The 24,945-nt window shown below is 37.2% G+C and overlaps 2 protein-coding genes across 3 annotated transcripts in view; both read left to right on the plus strand.

The window, feature by feature from the left end:
• The first annotated feature begins 4,150 nt into the window (after positions 1–4,150).
• On the plus strand, positions 4,151–23,351 carry ZBTB38 (zinc finger and BTB domain containing 38). Of its 2 annotated transcripts, none has more exons than XM_031047180.2 (2): positions 4,151–4,256; positions 17,428–23,351. In XM_031047180.2, exon 2 carries the CDS (start codon positions 17,428–17,430, stop codon positions 21,004–21,006), a length of 3,579 nt encoding a protein of 1,192 aa, XP_030903040.1. In that variant the 5' UTR covers positions 4,151–4,256; the 3' UTR covers positions 21,007–23,351. The 2 variants fall into 2 exon arrangements, with proteins under 2 accessions (XP_030903040.1, XP_030903039.1); XM_031047179.2 differs by lacking the exon at positions 4,151–4,256 and adding an exon at positions 10,554–10,623.
• Positions 4,200–24,945, plus strand: part of RASA2 (RAS p21 protein activator 2) — a 68,280-nt gene continuing 47,534 nt past the window's right edge. The window contains exon 1 of the mRNA XM_005147036.4: positions 4,200–4,256. The gene's annotated coding sequence lies outside the window, so the exon portion shown is untranslated. The remainder of the gene's footprint in view (positions 4,257–24,945) is intronic.

The raw sequence follows: 24,945 nt of genomic DNA on the forward strand, positions 1-24,945 counted from the left end.
AGTTAAAATACACAAACAAAAACTGAGGCAGGTTAGAGAAATGAAAAATATTTAAATTCTGGCGTAAGCGGTTTTGTGTTTTGTGCGAAATATTAAATAAAAAAGAATATGCTTTAATGCTTATATTTTAACTATTGGCTACAAGCATAAGCCTGCACTATTTCTTTTTATTTTAAGGTAGAAGGACTTCAAAGAGAGAGATTGATAGAGATGGCCTTGTCAGTTTAAACTGAGTATCAGTTCACTGAAGTGTGTTTTACTTCACACAAAAAAGGTTATGAAGTAAGAACTTAACAGAACTTAAACCTGATTTTGAGCATTAAGAATAAAACACAGTATTGCATTACTTACACCAACTTTTGTAATATATTAATTTCAGATTAATACTGGGCCAGAACCAGTTTCCTTGGCAACCAATCCTGTTAAAAGGTACAACAGTAGACATGTAGAAAGATGTTTTTCTCTTTAATAGCAATATCACAATGCAAATGGAAAAATTTGTTGTTGTTTCCTTTCAGTTCTAAGTGAGCATCTGATCTCATTTTATGTTCCCATGCGACTATCATTTCTTAAACGATGCCATGTTTTTAAAGCTGTGCACAACAAAAACTGTTCTATTCCTGTTCTGCATTGGTTGTTTCCAGAAACGTACCCTGGTTTCATTTTTTAAATTTAGCCTAGTCTTGCATGCAGGTCAAGGCTTGTACTGTGTGCACATAAAGCGATAGTTTCACTATCAAAAGTGTAAAAGTATCACTGAAATATTTAGCAGCTGAGAAATTTAGGGAGTAAGCAGTATGTTTAAACCCTCTTTCATCTTTGTTGAATTCAGCCATAGTAATGCTTAATAAACCTTTCTTTAAATAGTAGATCCATTCTGAAGTTCAGGTAAAGAACTGGGTTTAAGCATATTGGAAAAGGACTTCTGTCAGATCTTAAACAAGCCTTTAGAGAATAAGCTCACTTGTGATCTGCAGACTGCCAAACTTAAGTATTATAATTCCTTATTTCTATTTTTAGCTAGTATTTTTAACAGTATTAGTAAAGTAAAATCTTATGTGTACCACAGGTAACTGTTTATACAGAATCAGACGTTACTAAATGTCTCCACTGAGCTTGTAAGGTAGTGTGTCTCCTTGTGTATCTTCTTTGTACGTGACTTGAGAAATTCTCACTACTGCAATGAGACTTTTGCAGCAGGGTAGCCATTTTCCGTTCATGTCCTTGACTTTAAAATGACTAAGAATATTTTGCGTGGATGAGAACCCAGCACTGAAAATTAATGCAGAGGAGGTATTTACAAGCAGAGCCAATTATCAGTAATGGCCTTGACAGTGTCGGTAATATCAAACTAATTCTCATTTATTTCTAAATATATCACTTCACTGCATTGCAAATGCACAGAGTATAACTGTTCAGGAATATGACTTGTTGTCTATCTTGATAGGCTAATGTTTGATAATAAAACCATTGATTCATTATGATGAGATTAGTTTGACACAGTGCAATATTCCTGTTCCACTTAAAGAAGCAGAACTGAAAATGTAATAAACAGCATCTCTCAAGTGATATGTTAGCCTGCATTTTTCTGTAATTTGATTTATCTCCAGTAGCTTGCTTCTGCAGATTATTTTTTTGTCTGAAATGCTAATATGGAGTGTGCCATCGCAGGTAGCTATGAAAATTGCTTTTCTTGTTTATTTCTTGTGTGGTTATTTTTAAAGGAAGTTGATGAGCAAATGCTATGTAGAAGCAATCTATTTATTGCCACTGATATTTATCTTTAGAAAAGACAGGGCACTTAGTGATAAACTGTTTTTATTACGTCTTTGTGTTCAAGCATACCCACTCAAGGCATTAAAAAAAACAATGTGCCGCTCGGTTACATGAGCATGCTTTGCTATGGTGGGTTTAAATCTATTTGCAAATTTGCTCTTTTGTTGGGGGTACAAGTCCTCTTGCATTTAATATGACTGAACTCAAGTGTTTTTGTGAGTCTGGAAAAACTCATTGGCAGCCTATGAACAGTAATTTCTTCTAGCTAAAGAAAGTGATGTATTTATTAAGGAAGAGTCCAGTAATTAACAAGCTGTGTTCAGTTTGCCTATTATACATAGGTTGCTACATGTATTTTAATGGTAGTTACATCTAGCTAATGCAGAGTGTCAGAATGTTATAGCCAGAGACGCCGTAAGAAATCCTCTGTAAACTTGATCCATTTTATTCTCTTTGGCTAAGGAGGCTAGCCGGAGCACACAGGAGCAGGTGCAGTTTTTCACACCTCCAGCACAGCCTGCAAATGTTACTGTTAGGGGGGCTTGGTGGTTTGTTGTGGGGTTTGGGTTTTGGGGTTTCTGTTTTGTTTTGGGGGATTTTTCTGTTTTATCATAGAAGCCTAATTGTTGATACAGAGTCCTCCCTTTTTTAATTGAAATGTGTTTTTATCCATGCAAATACCATTTCTGCTTAACAGAAAATCTATACAGAGCATGACTGAAAATTAAATCAAACTAAAAATCATTGTCAGATGCTATCCGACTTAAGATTACTTCTGCCTCTAAACTTCATTTTGATTTGAAACTGCAGGTGTCTCAGTGTGAAACTGTCTGTGTTCAGATAATATTTGTCAGCCTTTTATACTCTGGTAGTAATGAACAGGTACCAGTTAACCCTTTGGGGGGTATCTAGTGTCTGATGTACTTTATCATGTGAATTGCTTTATTATGTTTTAAAACGTGTGGTTATGTCTAATATTACACTTGAATTCTATTATTATTAAATTTAGAAATTCTTTAGCTTTGATAAAATATTCTACCTCCAAGTATTCATCCAAATGCAATGCTTAAGCTTCTCATTTACAGTAATATTTCAATCATTTGTGAATATGACATTAGTATGTGGAGGAGTAATAATAGCTTAATGGACTTTTCTTTCATTCTGGCCTTTGTTATAGGCAGATGCGAGCTATAGAACACCTACTCAAATCAGGATATACTAAAAATGTACTTGGCTAAACCACTACCAAAAAAAAATTAGCTTGCCTTCGATTTTTTTAAAGCCAAAAGAAGGGTTCCTGCATTTCCTGTATAATGTTATTTATAAAAGTATGTGGTAGATTTGCAAATGGAAGACGGGTCTATGTATTCTTGATTGCTGCTATATAAATGCCCATTAGCTGAGTCATAAGGCCTTATCCATAAGGTTCTGCATTTGCTTTATGGAACAATTTAATTTTGTTTGATATCTATGGGACAAGCTCTGTAATGAGTAATTTTTACACTATGACATGAAAACCTTTTTGTAATGTTTGATACATAATAACATAAAATCAGGATGTTTGACAATGGTGAATAATCATCTAAGCAGAGAGATACAGGAAGTGTATTCCAAAGAACACCAGTTGTCTAGAAATGTCATTATCACAGATACTGTGATGATACCTGTGAAAAAAAGAGACTAGAAGAAAAGTGGCAGAGTGAGAAAAGGAGGAAGGACGGGCCTTTGAAAGACTGAAAAAACAACCCCATGGAGGCGTTGAAAATAAAGAATAACTTATGATTGGTTTCCACACTTTATGTGCAGTCAAGGGAGCTGGCTAATGATGACAACTGTTTCTGTACCGTGATTTGTTTTCTTAACTGGTGAACTGTGAAGCTACTCTTAGAACACACTTGTTTTCCACTGACTTTACCTTGTGAAACTCAGGGCTAGATTAACTGAAGAAGCTGTGAAGCCTCTGTTATTTGAGGTCTTATTAGGTAAATGTGTGAGGAATAATGTGGATACAGTTGAGATGGGGGAACGGAAGTAAAGCCAAGGACTGGTTTTAGTATAATTTTTCTAGTGATCCCAATGAAAAATTATTTTAAAATTGAAAACATCCATAAACTCTTGTCTTAAACATGTTATGAAACATTATGTCCAGTTTGCACTATTACGGGTTAAACTATAATAAAACAATGCAGGCAGAAGCAGTATTCATAATAGCTTGGGCAATGGAGCTGTTTTGTTGCTGGTGTGTTGTAAGCCTCTCAGATACAGCTTTGGAGTCCTACAGCGCTCCAGGGAAAATGATGGATTGCACAGTGTATCTGGGAATTTGTACTTGTCTAATAATTTAGTCATTAAATTTGGATTTTCTCCTTTGCAGGCTGGTACAGTAGCCACAGGGTTCACAAAATCACGGAGATGATTTTGCTGAAAATACCTGTCGATACCACTTTTTAAAGACTAACAGAAGAACAAACTGATTTTGGGTGAGTAAATTTATGGGTTGATTATAGCAAGCTGAAATATCTTTTAAATTCACACAGTAATAATGCTAAAATATTTAACATTTTTAAACCACTGTATTACATGATTGTTCTTTTTCAGTTGAAGTTCTACCTTTTGCATAATCATTTAGGAGCTGTTCTTGCTATGGTACTGCATTACTCTATTATTACATGAATGCTGTTGGGTTTTTCCAGCTCCTACTGGATTTTTATTGCCACAGAGGCTGGAAAACCAAAATAAGTTAGATCTTTGCAACAGGTTGTAATAGGCTCCAGTGACCTGTAAAAACCAAAAGTACCGGCAGGCAAGCAAACCTCCCGAGTTTTGCCAGAATGCTAACTCTGGACCGCAGTCACTGGTGTTCATTATAAATCTGTGTCATACAGTAAAGGTAGAGGAGCTCCCTCAGTGCCAATGCCCGTTTCTAATATTGTTGTTCTAATGAAGCTGCACATAGTTCCTTTAATCTCTACCTTTATAAATTATTGTAATTGGGTAGTAAAAAACCTCTTGCACTGTAATCTGCAATAGATTCAAGTATAGTATTGTGATAAATAATCAAGACAAAGAATAATCAAAACAAGAATTTTCCATTTTGCATTGCTTTTCCAAATACTGGCAGTTTCCTTATTGTGAACATGCAATAATAATATCTGTTAAAATAAGTATGTCTGGTACCTTCTTGGTTAAAATAAGTGTCTGGTATCTGTGCTTTATATTTGAAATGAGTATGTATTGAATGAAAGAATTAGTGTCATCTTGATTAACTTATTAATTTTGAACCATTCTTTGTACTATAATTTGTGTTATAGAAAGGGAGTGGTTTTATCCATTTCAGTAGCACTATTTCCACAAATTCTGTAGGAAAGCTTGCTTCATCAGTCATTAGGGTTGTGCTGTCTCTTAAGTAGAAATAATTCGTTAAGGGTACCAGACAGAATGTAAGATAAGAAACCAAATTAAAACAAAACAAACAAAAAACCCACTCCAACACAAAACCCCAAAACCAAACAAAAACCTTCCTCAATTCTTAGAATATCTCAATGCTTTACGTATCTAAGTTTCCTTTTAATACAGAGTGTTGTATGAGGTAGAAAATGGTAATGAATTTTCAGAGACAGTAAGATGGCATTGGTGGCTTACACTAATCAGCGAAACATTATCAGCGATAAATTCAGGTTACCTGGACTTACAGAAGCAATGGGCTATAAAATCTGAGTGATAGCTATTTTAAGTAAATTACTATAGAATACTTGCTCAGTATATTTTAGGTAGAATACTGGGCCATAACCTGTTTCCTTGGCAACCACATAGGAATAGAAGGTACATTAGCAAAGCTGCAGATGTGTGTCAGTGAATGCTTATTAAGTAGCCCAATGCATTTACATACCACGTGCTCGCAATAATGCATGCATCTTGAAAATCACCATATAAAAAGATTTCTGGGCATGGTCTAATGTGGATCCTTAATACTCTAAGGTTTTGACCTAACACCCCCATCTTTTCAATGGAAATATCTCTTATGATTATTTCTTTAAATTGGACTTGAAATAACTGGACAAAATCAGCATGGTAGATTAGGTCTGCAAATTGAAACCTTCCTCCAAGATTCTTAATACTTACAGCACTACTTCAAGACAACAGAATATGGATTGAAATGAGGGGTAGGGCTTGGGCTGGGCCACTTAGGTCAGCACAAAATGGAGCACAAGAATATTTAAGAGCATACAGCTGAAGCTGTGTGTCCAGTCAGTTGCCAAAATAAACAGCCATACTAGAGTGATGATTCAGAGTAATAGCTATCACTTGTGCATTGGTTTTGGCATGCTGAAGTTTACCGATCTTACAGCAATGGCATAAATACGTTTTGCAATATTTTAAGGAATACTGCAGATCAGTGACAGCCAGCTGAAGGGCAGTTCTAGCTTTCAAAATGGCTGTGTCCAGTCATCTAGCAGACCAACTAAACCAGGTGTTTCCAGGGGAATGGACTTAGCTCTACTTTCAGTTTAGCATGATTTGCTACATCAGCAGTAGCAAAGGGCAAGAATGGCTGCACTGGCCTGGCCACCAGCGCACCACATGGAGAAAAACAGTGGCCCAAAAGCATGCCACTTGGCTGCTCCTCTTGTGGATGGTGGTTCAGATGTTCAAAGGATGTTTCCTCTGAAAACTGGAACATGGGAGGCTGGGTCTGACTACTTTTTTGGGCGGTTTTGTGTTGGTTTTTTTTGTTTGTTTTGGGTTTTTTTTGTTTTTGTCGGGGTTTTTTGGGTTTTATTTTTTTTTCTTTCTGATAACTGAATGGACAATGGAATACTACCTAGTAATTTGTCAAAAAACGAACAAAAATTATGTTTAATTTGCTAGTTTTGTCTAAAGCTATTCAAATATATAAATTAGTACTTTTGACAAGTCAACAACAGAAAAATATCTGCTGTTGTCACTCTGTACACATAGCTTCATGATTGCAGTTGATCTGTGCTTGCAATGGACTCTGGTAGGTCCTAGAAGTGTAGGAGGCTGGAAAGTGGCTTGTCAGCAGCACAGGAAAAAAAAAAACCTTAAAGACCTAAATGGTGAATAATACTGAGATTGTTCAGAGATAACAAGATGTAAAGTCAGCTACTTTTTAGTAGCAGTACAATGTAAGCGCTTATGTTTTGTGCAAAATAAGAGTTTGGATTTATGTCAACCATTACTGTTGCTTTTTTTTAGACTGGTGGAGAGACAATAGTATAGTTATACCTTAAAAAAGTCCTTGTATGTGTTCTGTTTAGTGTTAATGAGACTCAGATTAGGCCACACCCTAACGGTAACAAGGCAACATACTTTGGTGAAAGACTTCTTGGTGCACATGCACAGCTTGTAGTTTGAGACAAATGGATTCTGCTGGGCTCCTATTAAGCAGGCCTGGAGGACTAGGCAAGTGCTGCAGGTCTCCATAACTGTGCTCCTTCTCACTTCTTCTCCCTCCACTTAATGCTTGAGAAAGAGGAGGATTACAGAAAAGAGCTTTACCTTGCTTATGTAACAGAAAGGGGAGTAAAGATACTTTGGGCTGCTGGGTCCTTCTTGTGCCCCACTTTGGAGTGTTGTTGGTCTGCCTGATGGGTGAAGAGCTGGTTTCCTCCTCAGTAGCATCACTGGTTGCTTTTACCTCAGCAATGAGAGCAGTAAAGAAGATAAGTCCATCCAAATGTTTTTCTTGTGGATAGGTTGGCCTGCTCTAGGCACTGAGAAGCAAACCAGTCAAGCCCTGGCCAAAATAGTGTCACATGTTAGGAATTTGCAAAAGTGGGTAATGCTATATATACATTGTTTCCTGCTGTTGTTCAAGAAATGAAACTGCTTCACTAGAAAGGAAGTTTGGAACATATTTTTTCCTAGATAGTGTGAAACACTCTAAAGGAAAGAATGCCTTGTACCCTAAATTGCAGAAGTGAGATGATAAGACTTCAGCAAGGCATCCAAACACCACCACATCAGTAACCCTGCAACTAGTTTATGTATTTTAAAGAAGTTTGCTGACAATCTTCTCTATGCCTTGCAATTTCACTGCATAAGAAATAATCCATTGGTTAGCTGCTTGTATTTCTGTTTAATAGGAACATATTTGTGTGATGTTATGTGCAATCATTTAAATGTTTAATGAGAACTGGTACATATACACTAGCAAGATGGCTAAATTTCAAGTATGTAATGTGTATTGTGGCTTACACCCTTACATCAGCACTGAAGATGCCTATATATCTTGTCTGATTTCTCACAGAGACCACTGTAGTCCACTGACATAGCTCTGACTGCAGCACCAGTTCCTCCATTTTCTTTGTGTGCAATTGGTTTTATGTAAAACACCATGAGAACGTAAAATCATGGGTGCAGCCAAGATGGCTTTATAAAGAATTTCTTTTGATGTTTTTAATACACAAGGAGTTTGTGAATTCCAAATAGCTCAAATTACATATATATACATGTATATGGAAATTAGTAATTTCAGTTACAGTACTAGTCACAAAAAGGTGATTTTTTTTTTTAGTGGATGAGCTGAAGTTGTCTTAAGAAAACACCCTGTAAATTAAAAGGAAAAAAAAATAGTGAGTTTTCCCCAAATCTGTTATATTGTCTAGATATTAAGATTGCCAGAGCATCAAATGGTCAAGTAGAAATAAATGTCTGTAGATGGGATCCGCTATGCAAATAATGGTTATGCATCTGATTTTCAAAGCAATTTAAAATAATTGATTTTAAGAATTAGGGGAAATTCATAACCTAATCTTCCTTAAATTTGTTTCATGTGGTCTAAACATGGTTATATTTATTGTTATTCAGTATTGCATTTCTGTCTTTTAAAGTATTACAACAGGTTTAATTTAATCCATACTATTGTTACTGACAACACATTTATCAGAAATAGTACTTACGGTACTTGTGTCAGTAATCTTAATACACATTAATACCGGTATGTGCACGTAAAACAATAGTAAAGAAGCAATAGTAAATCAAGAATAGACGAAGTCCAAAACCAAAAGTAACCTATATGTGAGTATGAAATTGTTATGTAGGTTGGAATAAAAAAGACGGTTGTGAAAATTTTGAGATGCACTTTGCTTCTGCAGTCAGTACCACTGTGTTCAACTGTTCCACCTCCCATAGCTGTTGGCAAACAGCTGCTGGTAAGAACAGCTCAGTCTGAAAACACAAAACCTTATTTTGGTAGCAGAAAGCCTTAAGTTAACAAGATACTCACTGACCCAGTGGGTGAACGTATTTACAGGAATTTGAGTGATCCAGAAGCAGTAATTAATTTCTCCACAAAGATGTTCAGCATTTCCAAGGTGATCTTTTACTGCAGATTGTGTAAAATAAGAACAGTAATGTATAGATCAGTTACCAAAATCACAATTTCCTGACAAGAACAAATTTATTTCCGTATCTTTCAAATAACCACGATAGCATATGAAAGTTGCAAGGCAGAATGCTGGAAAAAAGACTTCCCCTCCTTATACTAGATTGTATATTTTATGTTGGTATTAAATAGCTTCCTCAGATGGTAAAGAGCATTTATCATGAAGGGGCTTTAGCAAATGTCTAGCTTCCAGACCTATCAAGTGTGACACTGATGAAACAGTTCATGCTTATGGATTTTAGTTTTTCCTAAAATGAATCTGTTCCTACTATTCAATGCTTCTAATGCATAGGCCTAAGAATTGAAAACAAGTAAATGTCCAATAAAATATTATACACAATAGCTTATAAAAACAGACACAGGTTAGCCTTGGGCAAAATTAAAATCTTCCATCAAGCTTTAGAACAAAACCAAATTGTCCTTTTTCTAAACAAGACGTTTTCCACCTGTTTCAAAGGCGAGTTTTTCCTCTCTGCTTCATGATTCCACATACTGGGAAAGCAGGTTGTGCTGACTTGCTTATGTGAAGGGCAGAGAGAATGAGAATGTATAGAAAGCCTGTACCATAAATATATTGGTGCATATGGCTAAATGAAATCACACTACTTCCTTTTTTATCCATGGAAGCATTTGTTAGTGCTTATGAAGCACTAACAGCACTGTTGCACTTGTTTCCTGAGGCAGTAAATCCATGCAAACCAAAATTAGAGAATAATACTACTATGTAAAACAAACATCTTCATGATACTTTCTGTATATGCTTAAAAAAAACCACCATAAGTTAAATGTGACTACACTAACTAAATTGAAATAATTACTCGTGTTATTTTTACAATATTTAATTTTATTTTTTTTAGTGGGCAGTTGCAAGAGATGCTGAGAGCTGTGTATCTCTGTAAATGTTTTCTTCTTCTCCTTATGGTAAACGCTGTGAAGGGCAGTAAAACATTTCAAGTCCTCTGGCTTGAGAGGATTTCTAAATGATGGCCGTGGAGCAAGAGTCTGGATATAGGCAACGCTGCATTTCCTCATATTTCTAAATTTACGGCCCTTGCGTGTAAACAAGTTGGCTCATACGCCGAATATCCCAGCAGGCCGTGTTAAATAAGCACAGAACGTTTGCCGTGCGATAAACGCACGGGAAATAGCGTCGCGGTCAGTACGGGCTGCGGGGAGGTCGGGGCATCGGGCCCGGACCGCTGCGATCAGCCGGGATTACCACAGCAAAATGGCGGCCGCGCCGTGCTGCCGCCCTCCGCGGGCCCCGCGCTGCGGCGCGCCTGCCGGGCGCCACGGGCTGCGCGCCGCCGGGAAGATGGCACCTGTCACGTCACAGCGCGCCCGGGCACCCAGCGCGTCGTCCCGCTGAGCTGCTGCTTCCTCCTCCTCCTCCTCCGCCCGGCCAGAGGAAACCCCAGGGGCATGGTTTTGGCCGCCAGGTAGCTCAGAAACAGTGAGTTGTACTGCTTTCGAGCGCGCAGTTGCGTAAGCGTGTTTGTTACTGCTGGGGAAAAATCGTGCTGCAGGTTAATACGCGTTGCTTCCTCGGCTAGAGATTTAATTTAGTCCAGAGTGCAGTTACTGTCCATAAACAGGAAGTGTCTTCACGTTATCTGCCGCTGACGCGTTGCCAAATGTTTCACGTCTCGAGGGGCTCCGTGTTAAGACAGACAAGTGTCCTGACGTTAACATGTCGCACCAGGAGCTTGTGTTTTATGTAACTCGAACACGGCTGCAGGACAGCAGCGTTTGAGCCCTGCAGCGGCAGTTCACGTTTAATGTCGTTGTAAAAGCCTTCATGTCGTATCTCGATTTAATGAGAAAAGGGGATGGGGCTTCTGCTGCGCGCGTCCAGCTCCACCGTGTGGGCGAACGGTGCGAGGTAGCCCCTGCCTGCTTCTGCCACCCCCTGCAGCTCCCGGCCTGCTCTTGCCCGTTCCAGCCTGCCCCTGCCCACCTCCTGCCTGCCCTCGGACAGGGTCACTGCTCCGTTAATTAAGTTTCAGACAGGAGGTGGACAAAAGGACGAAACGTTTTGATGTCGGGAAGAACCGGATGTGCAGTGGAAAATGTAGTGGGGGTGTACAATTATTTTTAGAGCCAGATCAATTACAGAGTGCCTTGTCTTTGGGCTGATATGGGACTTACTTTGGTTTTTCCAAGTGGGAAATGCCATGTAAGAAAAAGCACTAGCCTGCTCTAAGTGCCAGTAAGGTTTTAAAGGCTGTTTTTCATGTGATGAGAAATGATCACAGTGTAAAGCTAGGAAGTGGGAGAAGGAGATAGGGATGCTGATAATAGGAAAGAATTACAACTCAGAAAGAATGGTTCGTCTGGTGGCTTCAGAGGTCTGCTAATATGAACATAGTATTTGTTAAATTTCACCACCAGCTGTCTCGATTAAAAGTTAGAGGAAACAGTGTGAGGCTGAAAAAAATGCTTTAAAGTCTCTAATGCTTATGAGGCTGTAACAAATAGAAAAGGTAAGTGTCCTGCATTAACAGGGAAGAATGCAAGCAGTGAGAGTCTAGAAGAGAAAAAATGGGAGTGTGCTTGTAGAATCAACATGTCGCTACTAAGGCTAGAGCACTAACCTACATGCCACTGCAAGCTATTCATCGTTAAAACTTAATAGACATCATTACAACTTCCCTACATGCCTACGGTTATAAGGAGACTGATGGAAGGCTGGTCTAGGCGCTCCTGTGTAGCCATAGTGCCCGGATGGGACTGTGGAAGTGATTCCATAAGAAACCTGAGCTACCATCATAAAAAAGATTATTGGACAGTAGGTTTCTGCATGGGCAAGAATTGGGATAGTTGAGCAGGGGGGAATGCATGTGGAGTGTGTGTACTTGGTTTTGTTTGGTTTCTGTTTTGTTTGTGATATCTAGCACTTTTTCTGCCCTAGAACAAAACAGTGCTCTTCAGGAAGAGGCACTATAGGGCCAGAAACAAAACAGAGATATCCTTCAAAGTATGTTATTAGAGTGGAATGAAACTGAAAAATTATGAAACTGAAATTATAAAAATTATGGAGTGAACATGTTTCCATAGTGTAATGCTGTAAGTACCAGAAAGTATTAGCATCTTTAAAATCCCAGTAAAAGCATATTAAATAAGAGATCAGGGAGAACTGTGATTACAGTTTATTAAGTATCTCACTGGTTTTGATTTTGGCTGGGTAATAGCAGCTGGCCCTAATGGTTCTAGGATTTTTTTTGTTAGTCCCAATAGCTTGTATTTAAAATTTAGGTGACTGAAGTGGAATAAAAGAATCTCTTCTTGTATGTAAGGTACACTTGCCTTGCAGTGCATTTCAGGAGTTTAGCAGAAGTTAAAAACAATATTCTTAGATTGCAATGATTATATTTGATAGTAAAAAAAATCATATTTGTTATATTTGATAGTCATGGACTGGCAAAACTTCCTGTAATCTGTTTACTTCAAAAGAATAAAAATATAAAAAATAATAGTAGCTTCTTCTGCAGTGTCCATGCAGAGCTGGCTGCTATAATATTTACAATTAGCTGTGTCATCTGTGAGGTATTAAGTAGCTGAATTTGTGTTTGGATACATCAGTCTCTGATCTTTCCACTAACTTTTAATGTTACTTATTTTCACTTGGCCTGGAGCAGTATTCTGTTGATGTCAGCAGAGGTAACATTGTGATTTAATCACCCTACTGACCATTACATTTACGTTTCAGATGAATGTTTAAATCTTATTTCCCAAAGTGATTCAACAAGTTGTCATTAAAAGTTGAGTCTCTTACAGTTTTCATGGAATACCTCCAAATAGTAAGATAACTCCCAATCAAAAGTTCTGCTGTTCAGAAGCTGATTATTTATTGGTGCACCAAAGACTATTAAGTTATACTACAGAAGTACTGCTCAGATGCTTAAGAAATTATTTATGTCTTGATTGAGAGTTAAAAGTACCAAAATAACACACTTTGCATCCAAAAGGATGGCTTACTAGACTGAAGAGTTTAATGTTTGATCATTAACAGATCAAATGGTATTTACATATGTTTTGTGCAACATTTATAAATAATACTAAAATTACTTCCATAAGTATATTATAAAAATCATACAAAAGGATAGTAACATTTCAGTGTTTTAATTAAAAATATTTAATAATAATAATGCTAATAATAATACATCTGTAAAATTTGATCTCTGTGTATCTTGGTCTTAGTATAGCCCCCTTGGAAACTGAAAAGCAGGTTTTCCTTTTGCAGCATGAATTGCAAATGGAATGTAAAATATTCCTAAAATGTTTCATTTATCTGTGTGCTAAATAGAGCATTTTGATTTTATAGAATTTTAGAGGCACATTTTTCATGAATGCAAGAAACAAGTAAAATTAAAGGTAGTAATCATTAGATTTATGAATAAATGGGCTATTTGGGGAATGCTTAGGTTGAAATAGACAAGCAAAAAGTGTTGGCTCTGAAAATCAATTTGGTCTGGAATTTTTCTCTATAACTTTCCAATTAGATATTTAGCAGATGGTTAGCACAGAAAAAAAGAAAGAAACAAATCCAAATAGCAAATGATAGCTTTTGGTACTTTTACACAAGGAATCTAGTTTGATGTTTTACGGAGCATGCCCAAATAACCAGGACTACAAAAACTGGCAATCTGTGTACTTGCAAATAGAAATTGAGAATTCACTTTTCCTCTCAGGAGGATAAATATTGAAATAACTAGTTGAATAAGATGACTTCTACTAAAACACTTGGGTTTGTAGGCCTTGCTATAAATGCCTGTTAGTATAGTAGTAGTCTGATACATTTAGCAAATAGCATGTCAGATGATGTGTCTTTGAACTAAAACCAGATGTCTCCAATAAAGAAACAGAAAAAACTTAAGTTCCTGTGGGGCAGTTCACTGGGAGGTAGAGTTGACATAATTTATTTCCTATACTCAGGAAATAACTCTATCAATAGCTCCTGTTGTGAAATGTTTTTGAAGTCTGACAGTTGGTTTCTAGTACATCACATGAGCAAGTCAGATGTAATCTCAGACATTGTCAATGAGAAAAAAGAATCAGTTATGGGATAGTGGCTGCTTGCCTGAAGAAAAGTGTTCTTTTCAGTATTCTTTCCGTGGAAGGCTTGATGTGCTAGAAACTATCTATGATTACATATATGTTTTCAGATACCAATCCTAAACAAGTAACTGTTCTGTATTTCTGTGAATTTCAGGTTATTGTTCCAAATTAATATATCTTATTTTAAGGTAAATAAGTGTAATAAATGATAAACTATGGTATTAAGATGTAAAGGCACAGAGCAATGCAGCTAGATTTACACCTGCTGTGAGTGACCAGATCATCAAAATAATGCACTTCAGCATTTCTGTTGTAGTTATACTGATGAATTAATTTCTTGACATCCATGGCATATACAAGCATCAGGGTTTTTTTGTTTGTTTGTTTTGTTTGTTTTTTGTTTTGGTGTTGTTTTTTTGTGAAACAGAGTTTTGATTTTTCTGAATTCTGTGCATTGGACATATTGGACACAGCCATTAAACTGTGTTAGAAATTTTGGCCATTTGCATAGACAAGACCTTCCTGATAGAACTGGTGGCTGTGCTGCAAGACACAAATTTCACCTCCAAGATTAATCCATAATGTAACAAATTGTGATTTTTTTTATAGTACATTGCATTTGTTTTCGCAGTAAGGTTGTCAGTTTTTTTGTATAATTTGCAGTGAAGTACTTTGTGGATTTGTGGTAAAATGTCCAAAATGTAACTAGATTAGCTAGAGCAAGGGTGCATGTCCCAGATAATTTACTTGGTGATAAAAACCCTCTTTTCAAGAACGGATTACTTACAAATAGCTTGGAAGGGTGAGAGAGCCAATGTGTTCTAAATGGCCATTGCCTCTTGCTTAATGAAACGTTTATTTCACCATCAAACCCATCTTAATAAATATATTGGCATTTTTTAGTGGTAACTATTTGAGGATAAAGGTCATCATCAAAATTTTCAAGATTAACACTGAAGTTTGTAGCAGTAGGTGGAATGTTTAGAAGGTATTTCTAATTTAGTAGAGCACTACACTGTGATACTATTTTTACCTGTCTTACAAAGAGTCTGTAGTTGGTAATTTTCTTTAAGGTGTGTTTTGATTCCACAGGTTGAGAGAAAAGGGTCTTTAATAAATATGCAGATTTTTTTTTACTGTAGTGACTGATAATTGTCAGCAGGACACCTATGTCTTCATTATTTGAAGTCAGAAATGGGCAGTAGTAGTTGAAAATATTACTCAGAGATGGGAAAAAAAGGAACAAACCTCATTTATACGGATTACATGGTGCAGTTCTGAATTTGAACAAAACAAAAAAAAATCAGCTGGTTAAGTCAGAGATTTTCTCCAGATACATATTGTGAAATTAATCCTTTTTTCAGTCTATTTTTTCATTCATATTATACGTATTTTATCTCAATTTTTAGAAAAAGCAGTATATTTATACAGTAACAGCCTGACTAATCTAAACATTTTTTTTGTCAGCATTAAACCTCATTATTATAAATTGGCAGGTTTTTTACGGTATTTACTATTGCAAGTAAATCATCTTATTTGGTAGGAATTAGGAGCACGCTATCAAATTACAAAGTATGACCACTATAAATCTAAACTACAAGAGAAAAACATTATTACTTTCTACTTGTTTTACAGAATTTATAAATTCAGTTACTTACAAATTTTCTAAGTGTAAGCTATTTAATGAAATTTAATAATAATATACTATTTACATTAATTGTGTTATATGTACTCAACTCTTTCTTACAAAATGATGTTGCTTATACATTGGTTTGTTTACAGAGCCTTATTGTGTACCAAACTTAATTGCAAGGGATCTCTGATCCCTGTTTTAAATATCAGCTTAATAAGGAGATTAAATGCAGTTGTGTTGTAAAATTGTTGTCTCATAAACAGCACCAGAAAACAAAGTCCTCAGTATCCACAGAACCACAGCAATTCAGCCTCTCCTGTAATGTCTTCCAAATATCTCAACTGCATGCTGGGGTAACTACCTCAAGGGCTCAGTGAGTCATTCACTGTGAACCTGAGCAGATGTGCTGGCACAACAAAAAGAAAGCTGGTGGCAGCTGTCCCTGGTGAAAGGCACCAGTGGGTGACAGACTCATGTGGGAACAGAGAAGATATTCTGCCACCTGCTAAGGAGGTACTGGTGTTCTGACATCCTTGGATCTGTATATAATTACCCTTAGTATTATTGGCACTAGTGAACCTAAGATGACTTCAAGCTGAAATGCTGTGGCAATATTTTACTCAAAATTTAGTGGTTAGTAGATTAAATATATACACAAAATAACAATATGACTATAAACTTCATCTATAACTGAAATGGTGAAGTACTGAGGCCTGAACAATAGGCCCTGAACTGAAGTTGACCTCTAGGTGAGTCTTACAACCCAACAATATGTGTATCTAATATGTATAGTATTGAACACATACACAGTGCATTATCTGTCTATTTCAGTATGAATATATATATTTTGAGGCAATATATAAAAGCTTTGTTGTAATTCTTATTGTGTAATAGTAACCAGCACAATGATCCTCCCTTATTTAGAGACACGTTGCAAGGCCGTGAAATCAGACGTCTGGCCTTATTGAGAAATATGCGGTCAAAGCTAAAATAGATAGATACACTCCCTTGGCTCCTCCTTGAGCCGTGGCCTGGCTTGGGAGGAATCCAGCGGGTAGAGTGACACCAGATGTTTCCGCATTTGATGTTTTGCAAGATGTTTATCCAACTATATGAAAGCTGGACCCTCTTGCAGTGACTTTGGAGACCTCACCTACGAGTGGATGCAATGCATAGGACCTCCCAGTTCCCGGGGCAGGTTCTCCAAATCCTCACTGCAACTGGGGCTCCCCAGTGATTGTGGATCAGGATGATGGTAAAATATAAGGGCAACTGGTGATGTATCTTTCTTAATCACTATAGTTAACCTTACGTAGTAATGATTAGGTACGTTACCTTGCTTATTTTCTTTGCTGCTTAAAACTAGAGTATAATAAGCTTAATGTTTAAGCTGAATGCATTGCTTCATTCTTGTACTGCCTTGACAGAGACAGTTAAGTAGGCCTGCTCTTTTGTTGGCATTTGTGTCCTTTCTGTTGACCCTGTCAATCAGTAAACCAAATGGATAAAAAAATGCCTTTTAAATATATTTCCTGTTTTCTTTGTCTTGTAGATGACAGTCATGTCCCATTCTAAGGATCTCAAGGACGACTTCCACAGTGACACTGTGCTTTCCATTTTAAATGAACAGCGCATTCGGGGCATTTTATGTGATGTCACCATCATTGTGGAAGATACCAAATTTAAAGCCCACAGTAATGTGCTGGCAGCTTCAAGCCTTTACTTTAAAAACATTTTTTGGAGTCGTACTATCTGTATTTCAGGTCATGTACTGGAGCTAGATGATCTCAAAGCTGAAGTGTTTACAGAAATACTGAATTACATCTACAGTTCCACAGTAGTTGTCAAGAGGCAGGAGACTGTAACGGACCTTGCAGCTGCAGGGAAAAAACTGGGAATATCATTCCTAGAAGATCTTACAGATGTTAATTTTTCAAGTTCCCCCTGCCCCTACGCATACTGTGTTAATGAAAAAGGGACTGTCAAAGAGGAAAAACATGAAAAGAGACATGAAGACTCCTCTGTGACAAATGGACCACGCATTACAAATGCATTCTCAATCTTTGAAACAGAAAACAGTTTGTTTTCTCCGCTTGATTTGAGGGCAAGCTTTAAAAAGGTATCTGAGACAATACAAGCTCCCAGCATCAGCCTTGACAGAAGTGATGTCTGCAAAGATACTGAGCCAGCCAGTACACTGGCTGAACACTCCTATGCAGTTTCTTCTGGGGGAGACACTTTTCAAGGACCACCCTTTCTTGAGCAGGACAGGAGCCCTTCATACAAGGTCGTTGAAGAGCACTGTGAAAATCTCCAAGCCACGCCACTTGTTCAGCCAGGAAAACAAGCATGTAATACTCCTAAAACAGCTTTTAAGCCCCAAGGTACTGGTTTGGCTATAGCAAAAGTACCTGCCTCTACAGTAGCCACTACAGAAGCCCAACAAGACGAAGTTACTGATAAGACAATTACTTCCCTTCCAAAACCTCAAAATAAAGCAGGAAATTTGCATTTATCCAGAGAAGAGGAAAACAATTCTGCTAACGCCTCTGGATCTGTGGTGACTGTCGTTCCGCCCGTTTACAATTGTAACTCTTGTGCAGAATCATTCAGTGACAGGGCGTTACTGACTACTCATCTTCAGCTCCATTCAGAGCATCAGGAAACTTTCATATGCAAATACTGCAGCAAACAATTTGCAAATCTAAATATACTGGAAAGCCATGAACAAGTCTGCGTGAGATCAAGTGGCTTACCAGTTCATAATGGAAATGAACAAAATTTAGAGGATAACTATACTGCTGCGGATGGAAGGAATGGAAGTTCATATGCAAATGCAGAGCCTCTATTGTCTGAGAACAGCATCACTGATTATTCTAGTGCAAACCGCACTTTACCAGAAACAGATCATTTGGTTAAAGTCGTTGATGGGCAGATATTATATACTTGCGTTGTCTGCAAGCGTAGCTATGTAACATTGTCTAGCCTTCGAAGACATGCAAATGTGCATTCATGGAGAAGAACATATCCTTGTCACTACTGCAATAAAGTATTTGCATTAGCTGAGTATCGCACCAGACATGAGATCTGGCACACTGGAGAAAGACGATATCAGTGCATTTTCTGTCTGGAGACTTTTATGACTTACTATATACTAAAAAATCATCAGAAGTCTTTCCATGCAATTGACCATCGTCTCTCAGTTAATAAAAAGACAGCCAATGGAGGCTTAAAACCAAGTATGTACCCATACAAACTTTATCGACTCTTACCTATGAAATGCAGGCGACTACCTTACAAGTCTTACCGAAATTCTTCATACGAAAATGTTCAAACAAGCAGCCAGGTTAATGAAACTACTTCTACTAACTGTTTCATTCAGAGTTCTCTTAGCTCTGAGCTACCACCACTGAATTTTCAACATAATATAATAGCAACAAACAGAACTCTTGCCTTGGATACATCTTCATGTAATGATGCAGCAGCTCCCACAGACACTCAGAATTCTTCCTCTTGGGGAGTAGGGATCTTAAATTCTGACCTGCAGAGGGACTTTTTCACAGCTGAAAAAAGAGTTTCCACTGCTGCAAGTGACTCTGCTACTCAGGAGTGTGATTCCTCAGTTGTGTCTTTAACTAATGTGACTGAAAATTCAACCTCTGTCATCAGTTACAGCAGTTCTGCCCCCTCTGTTATCATGCACAGTAGCAGAGTTTCATCAGTTATAATGCACAGTAAAACAATTACTTCTGTAGAAAACAATAAGACACAATCTTCAAATAATCTACCTAGTCAGTCTGTAAATGATGATTGTAAATATGGGTCAGATAATTATGGGAAGTGCATTACAAAGTCAAAAACTGTTAAGGATAAAAAGAAAACACTGCCGTACAACAGAGCAGAAGCAACTGAGGATTCACAACACATTGCAGGATCTGGAGGGTCATCTATCAAAACAACGAATACTGTCCAAGAATCGAGTAAAACTGAAACATACATTGCAAAGCCTGCCCTACCTGGAACATCTACTGACAGCAATGTTGCACCTCTTTGTCAAATAACGGTAAAAATTGGTAATGAGGCTATTGTAAAAAGACATATATTAGGATCTAAGCTGTTTTGTAAAAGGGGCAGAAAATCTAAACATGAGTCCAAACAGGACAATCTAAATGAGGAATCAGAAATGGAGGTGAAAGAAAGAAGTCCATCTAGGCTTTATAGCTCAGAATGCCTGGAGCCAACAGAAATGTGCGATGACGTAAGTGACCAGGACTCCAGCGATAAACCCTGGAGACCCTATTATAATTACAAACCAAAAAAGAAATCCAAACAGCTAAGAAAAATGAAAAAGACCAAGTGGAGGAGAAAGCACGAAAGCAAGAACACCATTATGGAAAGCCACAACACGAGCAGTAGAGAGTACGCACTCAGGAATGCTCCTGAGGAAAAGGCAGTCAATCAAGAAGAGAACAGAGAAATGCCTAATCTTCCTTGTGAGCTCTGTGAAAGAGATCAGTCTTCCACTGCAGAAAGTCAAGAGCATGTACACTGGCATGGAGCTGCCTCAAAGCCTTATGTTTGTGAATTATGCCAAAAGCAATTTCAAAGTCCATCCACTTTAAAAATGCATATGAGGTGTCACACTGGGGAAAAGCCCTACACTTGCAAAACCTGTGGTAAATGTTTCTCAGTCCCTGGAAATCTACAGAAACACGAACGTATTCACCTGGGTGTCAAAGACTTTGTCTGCCAATACTGTAATAAGGCGTTCACTTTAAATGAAACACTCAAAATACACGAAAGAATTCATACTGGAGAAAAACGCTATCACTGTCAGTTCTGCTTTCAGAGCTTCTTGTACCTTTCTACCAAAAGGAACCACGAGCAAAGGCATGTACGTGAGCATAATGGCAAAGGATATGCTTGCTTTCAGTGCCCCAAAATTTGCAAGACAGCAGCTGCTCTGGGAATGCACCAGAAGAAGCATCTATTCAAAAGTCCAGGTCCACAAGATAGAAAGGAACAGTTTTGCAATGAAAGCACTAAACTTTTGGAAAATCCTCATTTCCTTGGCTCAGAAGGAAGTGAGGTAAAAAATACACAAAATGTAACTCCAGAAGTTATACTCTGAGTGACAGTGTGAAGAAGAGAAATTCAGAACTATGTACTGGAGAAAATATGGATGCATTGAATGGGGAAACGTCTCTAGTCAAATTAGTACCATTTACTAAGGTGAAATACTTATCTAAATGTGTCAGTATATGCAAAAGAAAGAAAAATAACACAGAAAAGAAAAACTAGTATTTGCAATAATACAACCTTAGTATGAAAGGCCCCAAATTCTTTTGACACAATCAACTTCTAATATAGAGAGAGAAAGAAAAAAGAATATGACCAACCACAATCCTGCTGCTTAGCATTACAGGAAACTAGTCACTGAACTATTTTACAGTGCTGTTTTTGGGTCAGAATCATTCTAGGCAAAATAAATACGTAAGTTCACAGTGTACTCTTTAGAAGGAGTTATTGCTGCAGAAACCATATATTGCATTTTTAAACAAAAATTAATATGTTTATAAACAAAGTAATTGTAATCTAGTGTATTCTAAAGTGAAGGTGGGAAATGTTTCATGAACGTGGGTATGCTGAAATACAGTTCTGGCGTGCTTTTCTGTAGCTCAACCTTACAAAATATATGCAGGGGTTTAAACCTATTTTCCTTTCATTTTTGTAGTTACCATAATAACTATTAAGTCTTGAGTGCTTGTGTGGAAAGTATTCCAGATTTATGATATCTCTCAGACATGTAATAAAGATTAAGTAAAACTCACAATAGCCAGTCTTCCAAACTGCATAAATCCCAATGTCAAGGGCCTGGTAGAGCTATTCAGGTGCACCTGTCTAAAGAAAATTGTTCTCATGAAACAAACTAGGGAAAAGAAATCCTATATGTAAGCATCCACCTCCGGGTGGGTCTGCAACTCCCATGTTTTACGAATGTCATTATTGGCAGAAGAGGAGATTTAGACATTGGGCTTCTTCCTCATCCTGGAATAATGCCTGGATAACAAACAACAGAGCAATTCACCATAAATACTTTTATTTTTGGGAAGGGTAGGTAACTACTCAGATTCTTGCTTCCATATATGTCCCTGAAGCAAACTGTACAAATAGGGATAGGGTCAGTTTATGGGGCTTCCTGTCATTCCCATGCCTTAAATACACCATTTCACTTTCACACTTCCCTTCCTGGTTAAATCCCAAACCATGCTTGCACCTGGCTGCAGGCAGGCTTGCTGTCACAGTGTCCCTTTGCCCAACAGAGTGGGCAAATAGCGCAGAGGTGCCTGGTATGGGTTGATGGAGGAAGAGAGAGATGCTGGTTCTTTATCCTTCCTCATCCTGCCACACCAAAGGGTTAGCTTCAGAGTTTGCTAAGAATCGGGAGAGTAGGCTTCTGAAAGACATCACTGAAATACTGCAAGTAGTATTATTTTGTGAAAATGTGATTAACTGCGATTAAAAGATTAAAACAAACAAAAAACAACAAAGGGTGTATGTCTAGAAATTGCATTTTATATGATAGGGCTCTGTTGTAATGTACCTGCATTTCCAGTTAGTCATGTATGTTCATCTCTGTGGAGTGTTAAAAAATTAAGTCAGAACAAAGGTTAGTGATCCTCAACATCATGCAGATATGGTACACAGTTTGTTTACTTACTTTGTCTTCTTGAATATTTTAAAAGAAACTATAGGGGTACAATAAAACTACAATTGGTATGGTAATACAGTATTGATTGAAGTAATAATGTAGTCCACTTATTTATTCTGTCATTGGTGAATGCTGTGAACCCCTTGAGAAATTTTGGGTTCATGGCAGCTTTGGTTCCATTTAAATAAGGATAATAGAAGAATAAACACAGGAAAGTATGATGATGTTTTAAAGAAAGTACACAGAGATACCTGCAAAGTGGACTTGTATGATGATAATTATAGACCAAAGCAAATAAGGTAGAATATTTATAAATATAAAGATAATTTTACAAATATTTTATATAACTGTATAGTTCATAAGAAAAATATTGATAGCTTGTGTTAGGTTTGGGGGGTTTGTATATTTTGATAAAAACACAATGACTTTGTAACTCTGTATATTCTCTACAGTTTATAGCAAAGCAGTTTTAAGATGGCAATGTCATGTTTATAGTTCAATTGTGGCACTTTTATTACAAGTAACATGTTGCAGTAACGAGTCAAGTATTAATGACCAAATTAGAATTAAAGTAAGTGTAAGAGAAGGTAAACTATATGTTGTCAAAGACTGTCATTTGCTACATAATCACATCTGTATTTTTGTTTAGAAGAAAATATTAAATGCAGATGTTAAGGATTGATAAAGAGTCTAATTTTATTTTTAGAAAGAGTGATTATAACTCTGTTTTTTGCTTAATTAAAATAACATCTTCCTCTTTTTCTGCAAGTCTCAATTTTTTAAATTGTTAATACTTACATAATCCGTAAGACCCAGAGATATGTATCTTCTAATAGTTATTTCATTATAAGATTAAGCAACACAGTTACCAAATACTCCCTTTATTAAGGTTCAAAACAGTGGATCCAGAATATGCCAAAGCTCAAGGGAAGTGATGGTATCTCTTGGCATCGTACCATTAAAGGTGAATGCAATGCTGAGGTGAACAGAATCTACTGCTGACTTGGAAGACACATGAACTGTGTTTAATACTGTAAAACATCTTAAACATGTTTTCATTAGGAACTGAAACTTGCAAAATTCTTCTTAATTCTGCTAGTAACTTTGCAGTAAAGATGGTGTATTTTACGCACTGTACTTCAGATCTTTTGGGACTACTGTCAAGAAACAGAGTTCAAAATGCAAACATCTAATTGTAGATGGAAATAGGGAGTTAATGTATAAAATAAGAGTTTATATGTATTCACGGTACTTCCCTCTTCAGCTAGGTGTCACTAGTCTGAAACTTGCATTAAAAAAGAAATGTAAGCTAAATTATGCAGGTCATTTTGAGGTGGTCTTCAGGAGATACGTAGAACTAACAAAAAATGCAGAAGTCTGCTACATATAGCAAATACATTTTTCTCTATTTAAATTATAATTAAAAAGACAAGTGGATCATCTCAGTGTTTATTCACCTAAACAAAATGTTAGCCAACAGAATGAAAGAACGCAACACAACTAAACTACAGGCAGAAGCATCTGAAGTAAGGCACTAAGTGTCATCATTTCTTTTATTTGTTCTAAACTTCCTTAATACAGCAATTATTAGTGACAGTCCAAGACTCTAGCTGACATAAATGGTTATCTCACAAGAACAGAGATCCCTCTACTTATGTCCGTGTTACATTAAGAAATCTTGCCACTAAGTTTCCAAGTTAGCACACCGGTGTTTGTCATACCTATGTCCTTACCTGGACAGATGTACCTGTCAATCAGATGCTCTTAAAATTAAGAGAGCCTGAAAATGAATATTATACAATTTGAATGATATTCTGGATATAGTATGTTAGATTAACACAAGGCACTTATAAAATGGAAAAAAAATGGAGTATCAGGAACTGGACAACAACAAAACTGAAAGTTGCATTAATAATGTTTACAGGAGGTCTATGCTTCGAAGGAAGCTGATGCTAAGTTACATGGTAAACTCCAGCTGTAATTGTAGCTTTTGAGGAGGACTAGAGTCACACCATACAACTTCTAAAATGTTGCAGCCTGCAGTTTAAGCACTCAATTCTCAGAGTGTTGCCCTGCTTTGTTTTCTCAGATCAGCCTGGTCAGATTCACCAGCCACTGGTCAGATGGGGCAGCCAGCCTAGACAGCCAACTGTAGATAATTAAATCTTCAATTTGTACTGCAGATGAACCTCTCATTTCCAACAGGTAAAAATTCAGCTAATGCAAACTCATGTCTTTGTGCAGATTTGGATTTGCATGCATACAAATACACCCATTACTGGTGTTGCAAAGCAGCTTAGTCCCCATCAACCTACTGCTCACCACCTTCAAATGTCCCCTAGCCACTATGTGAATCAT

The sequence above is a fragment of the Melopsittacus undulatus genome, chromosome 6 (genome assembly GCF_012275295.1).
Source record: "Melopsittacus undulatus isolate bMelUnd1 chromosome 6, bMelUnd1.mat.Z, whole genome shotgun sequence".
Lineage (NCBI taxonomy): Eukaryota > Metazoa > Chordata > Aves > Psittaciformes > Psittaculidae > Melopsittacus > Melopsittacus undulatus.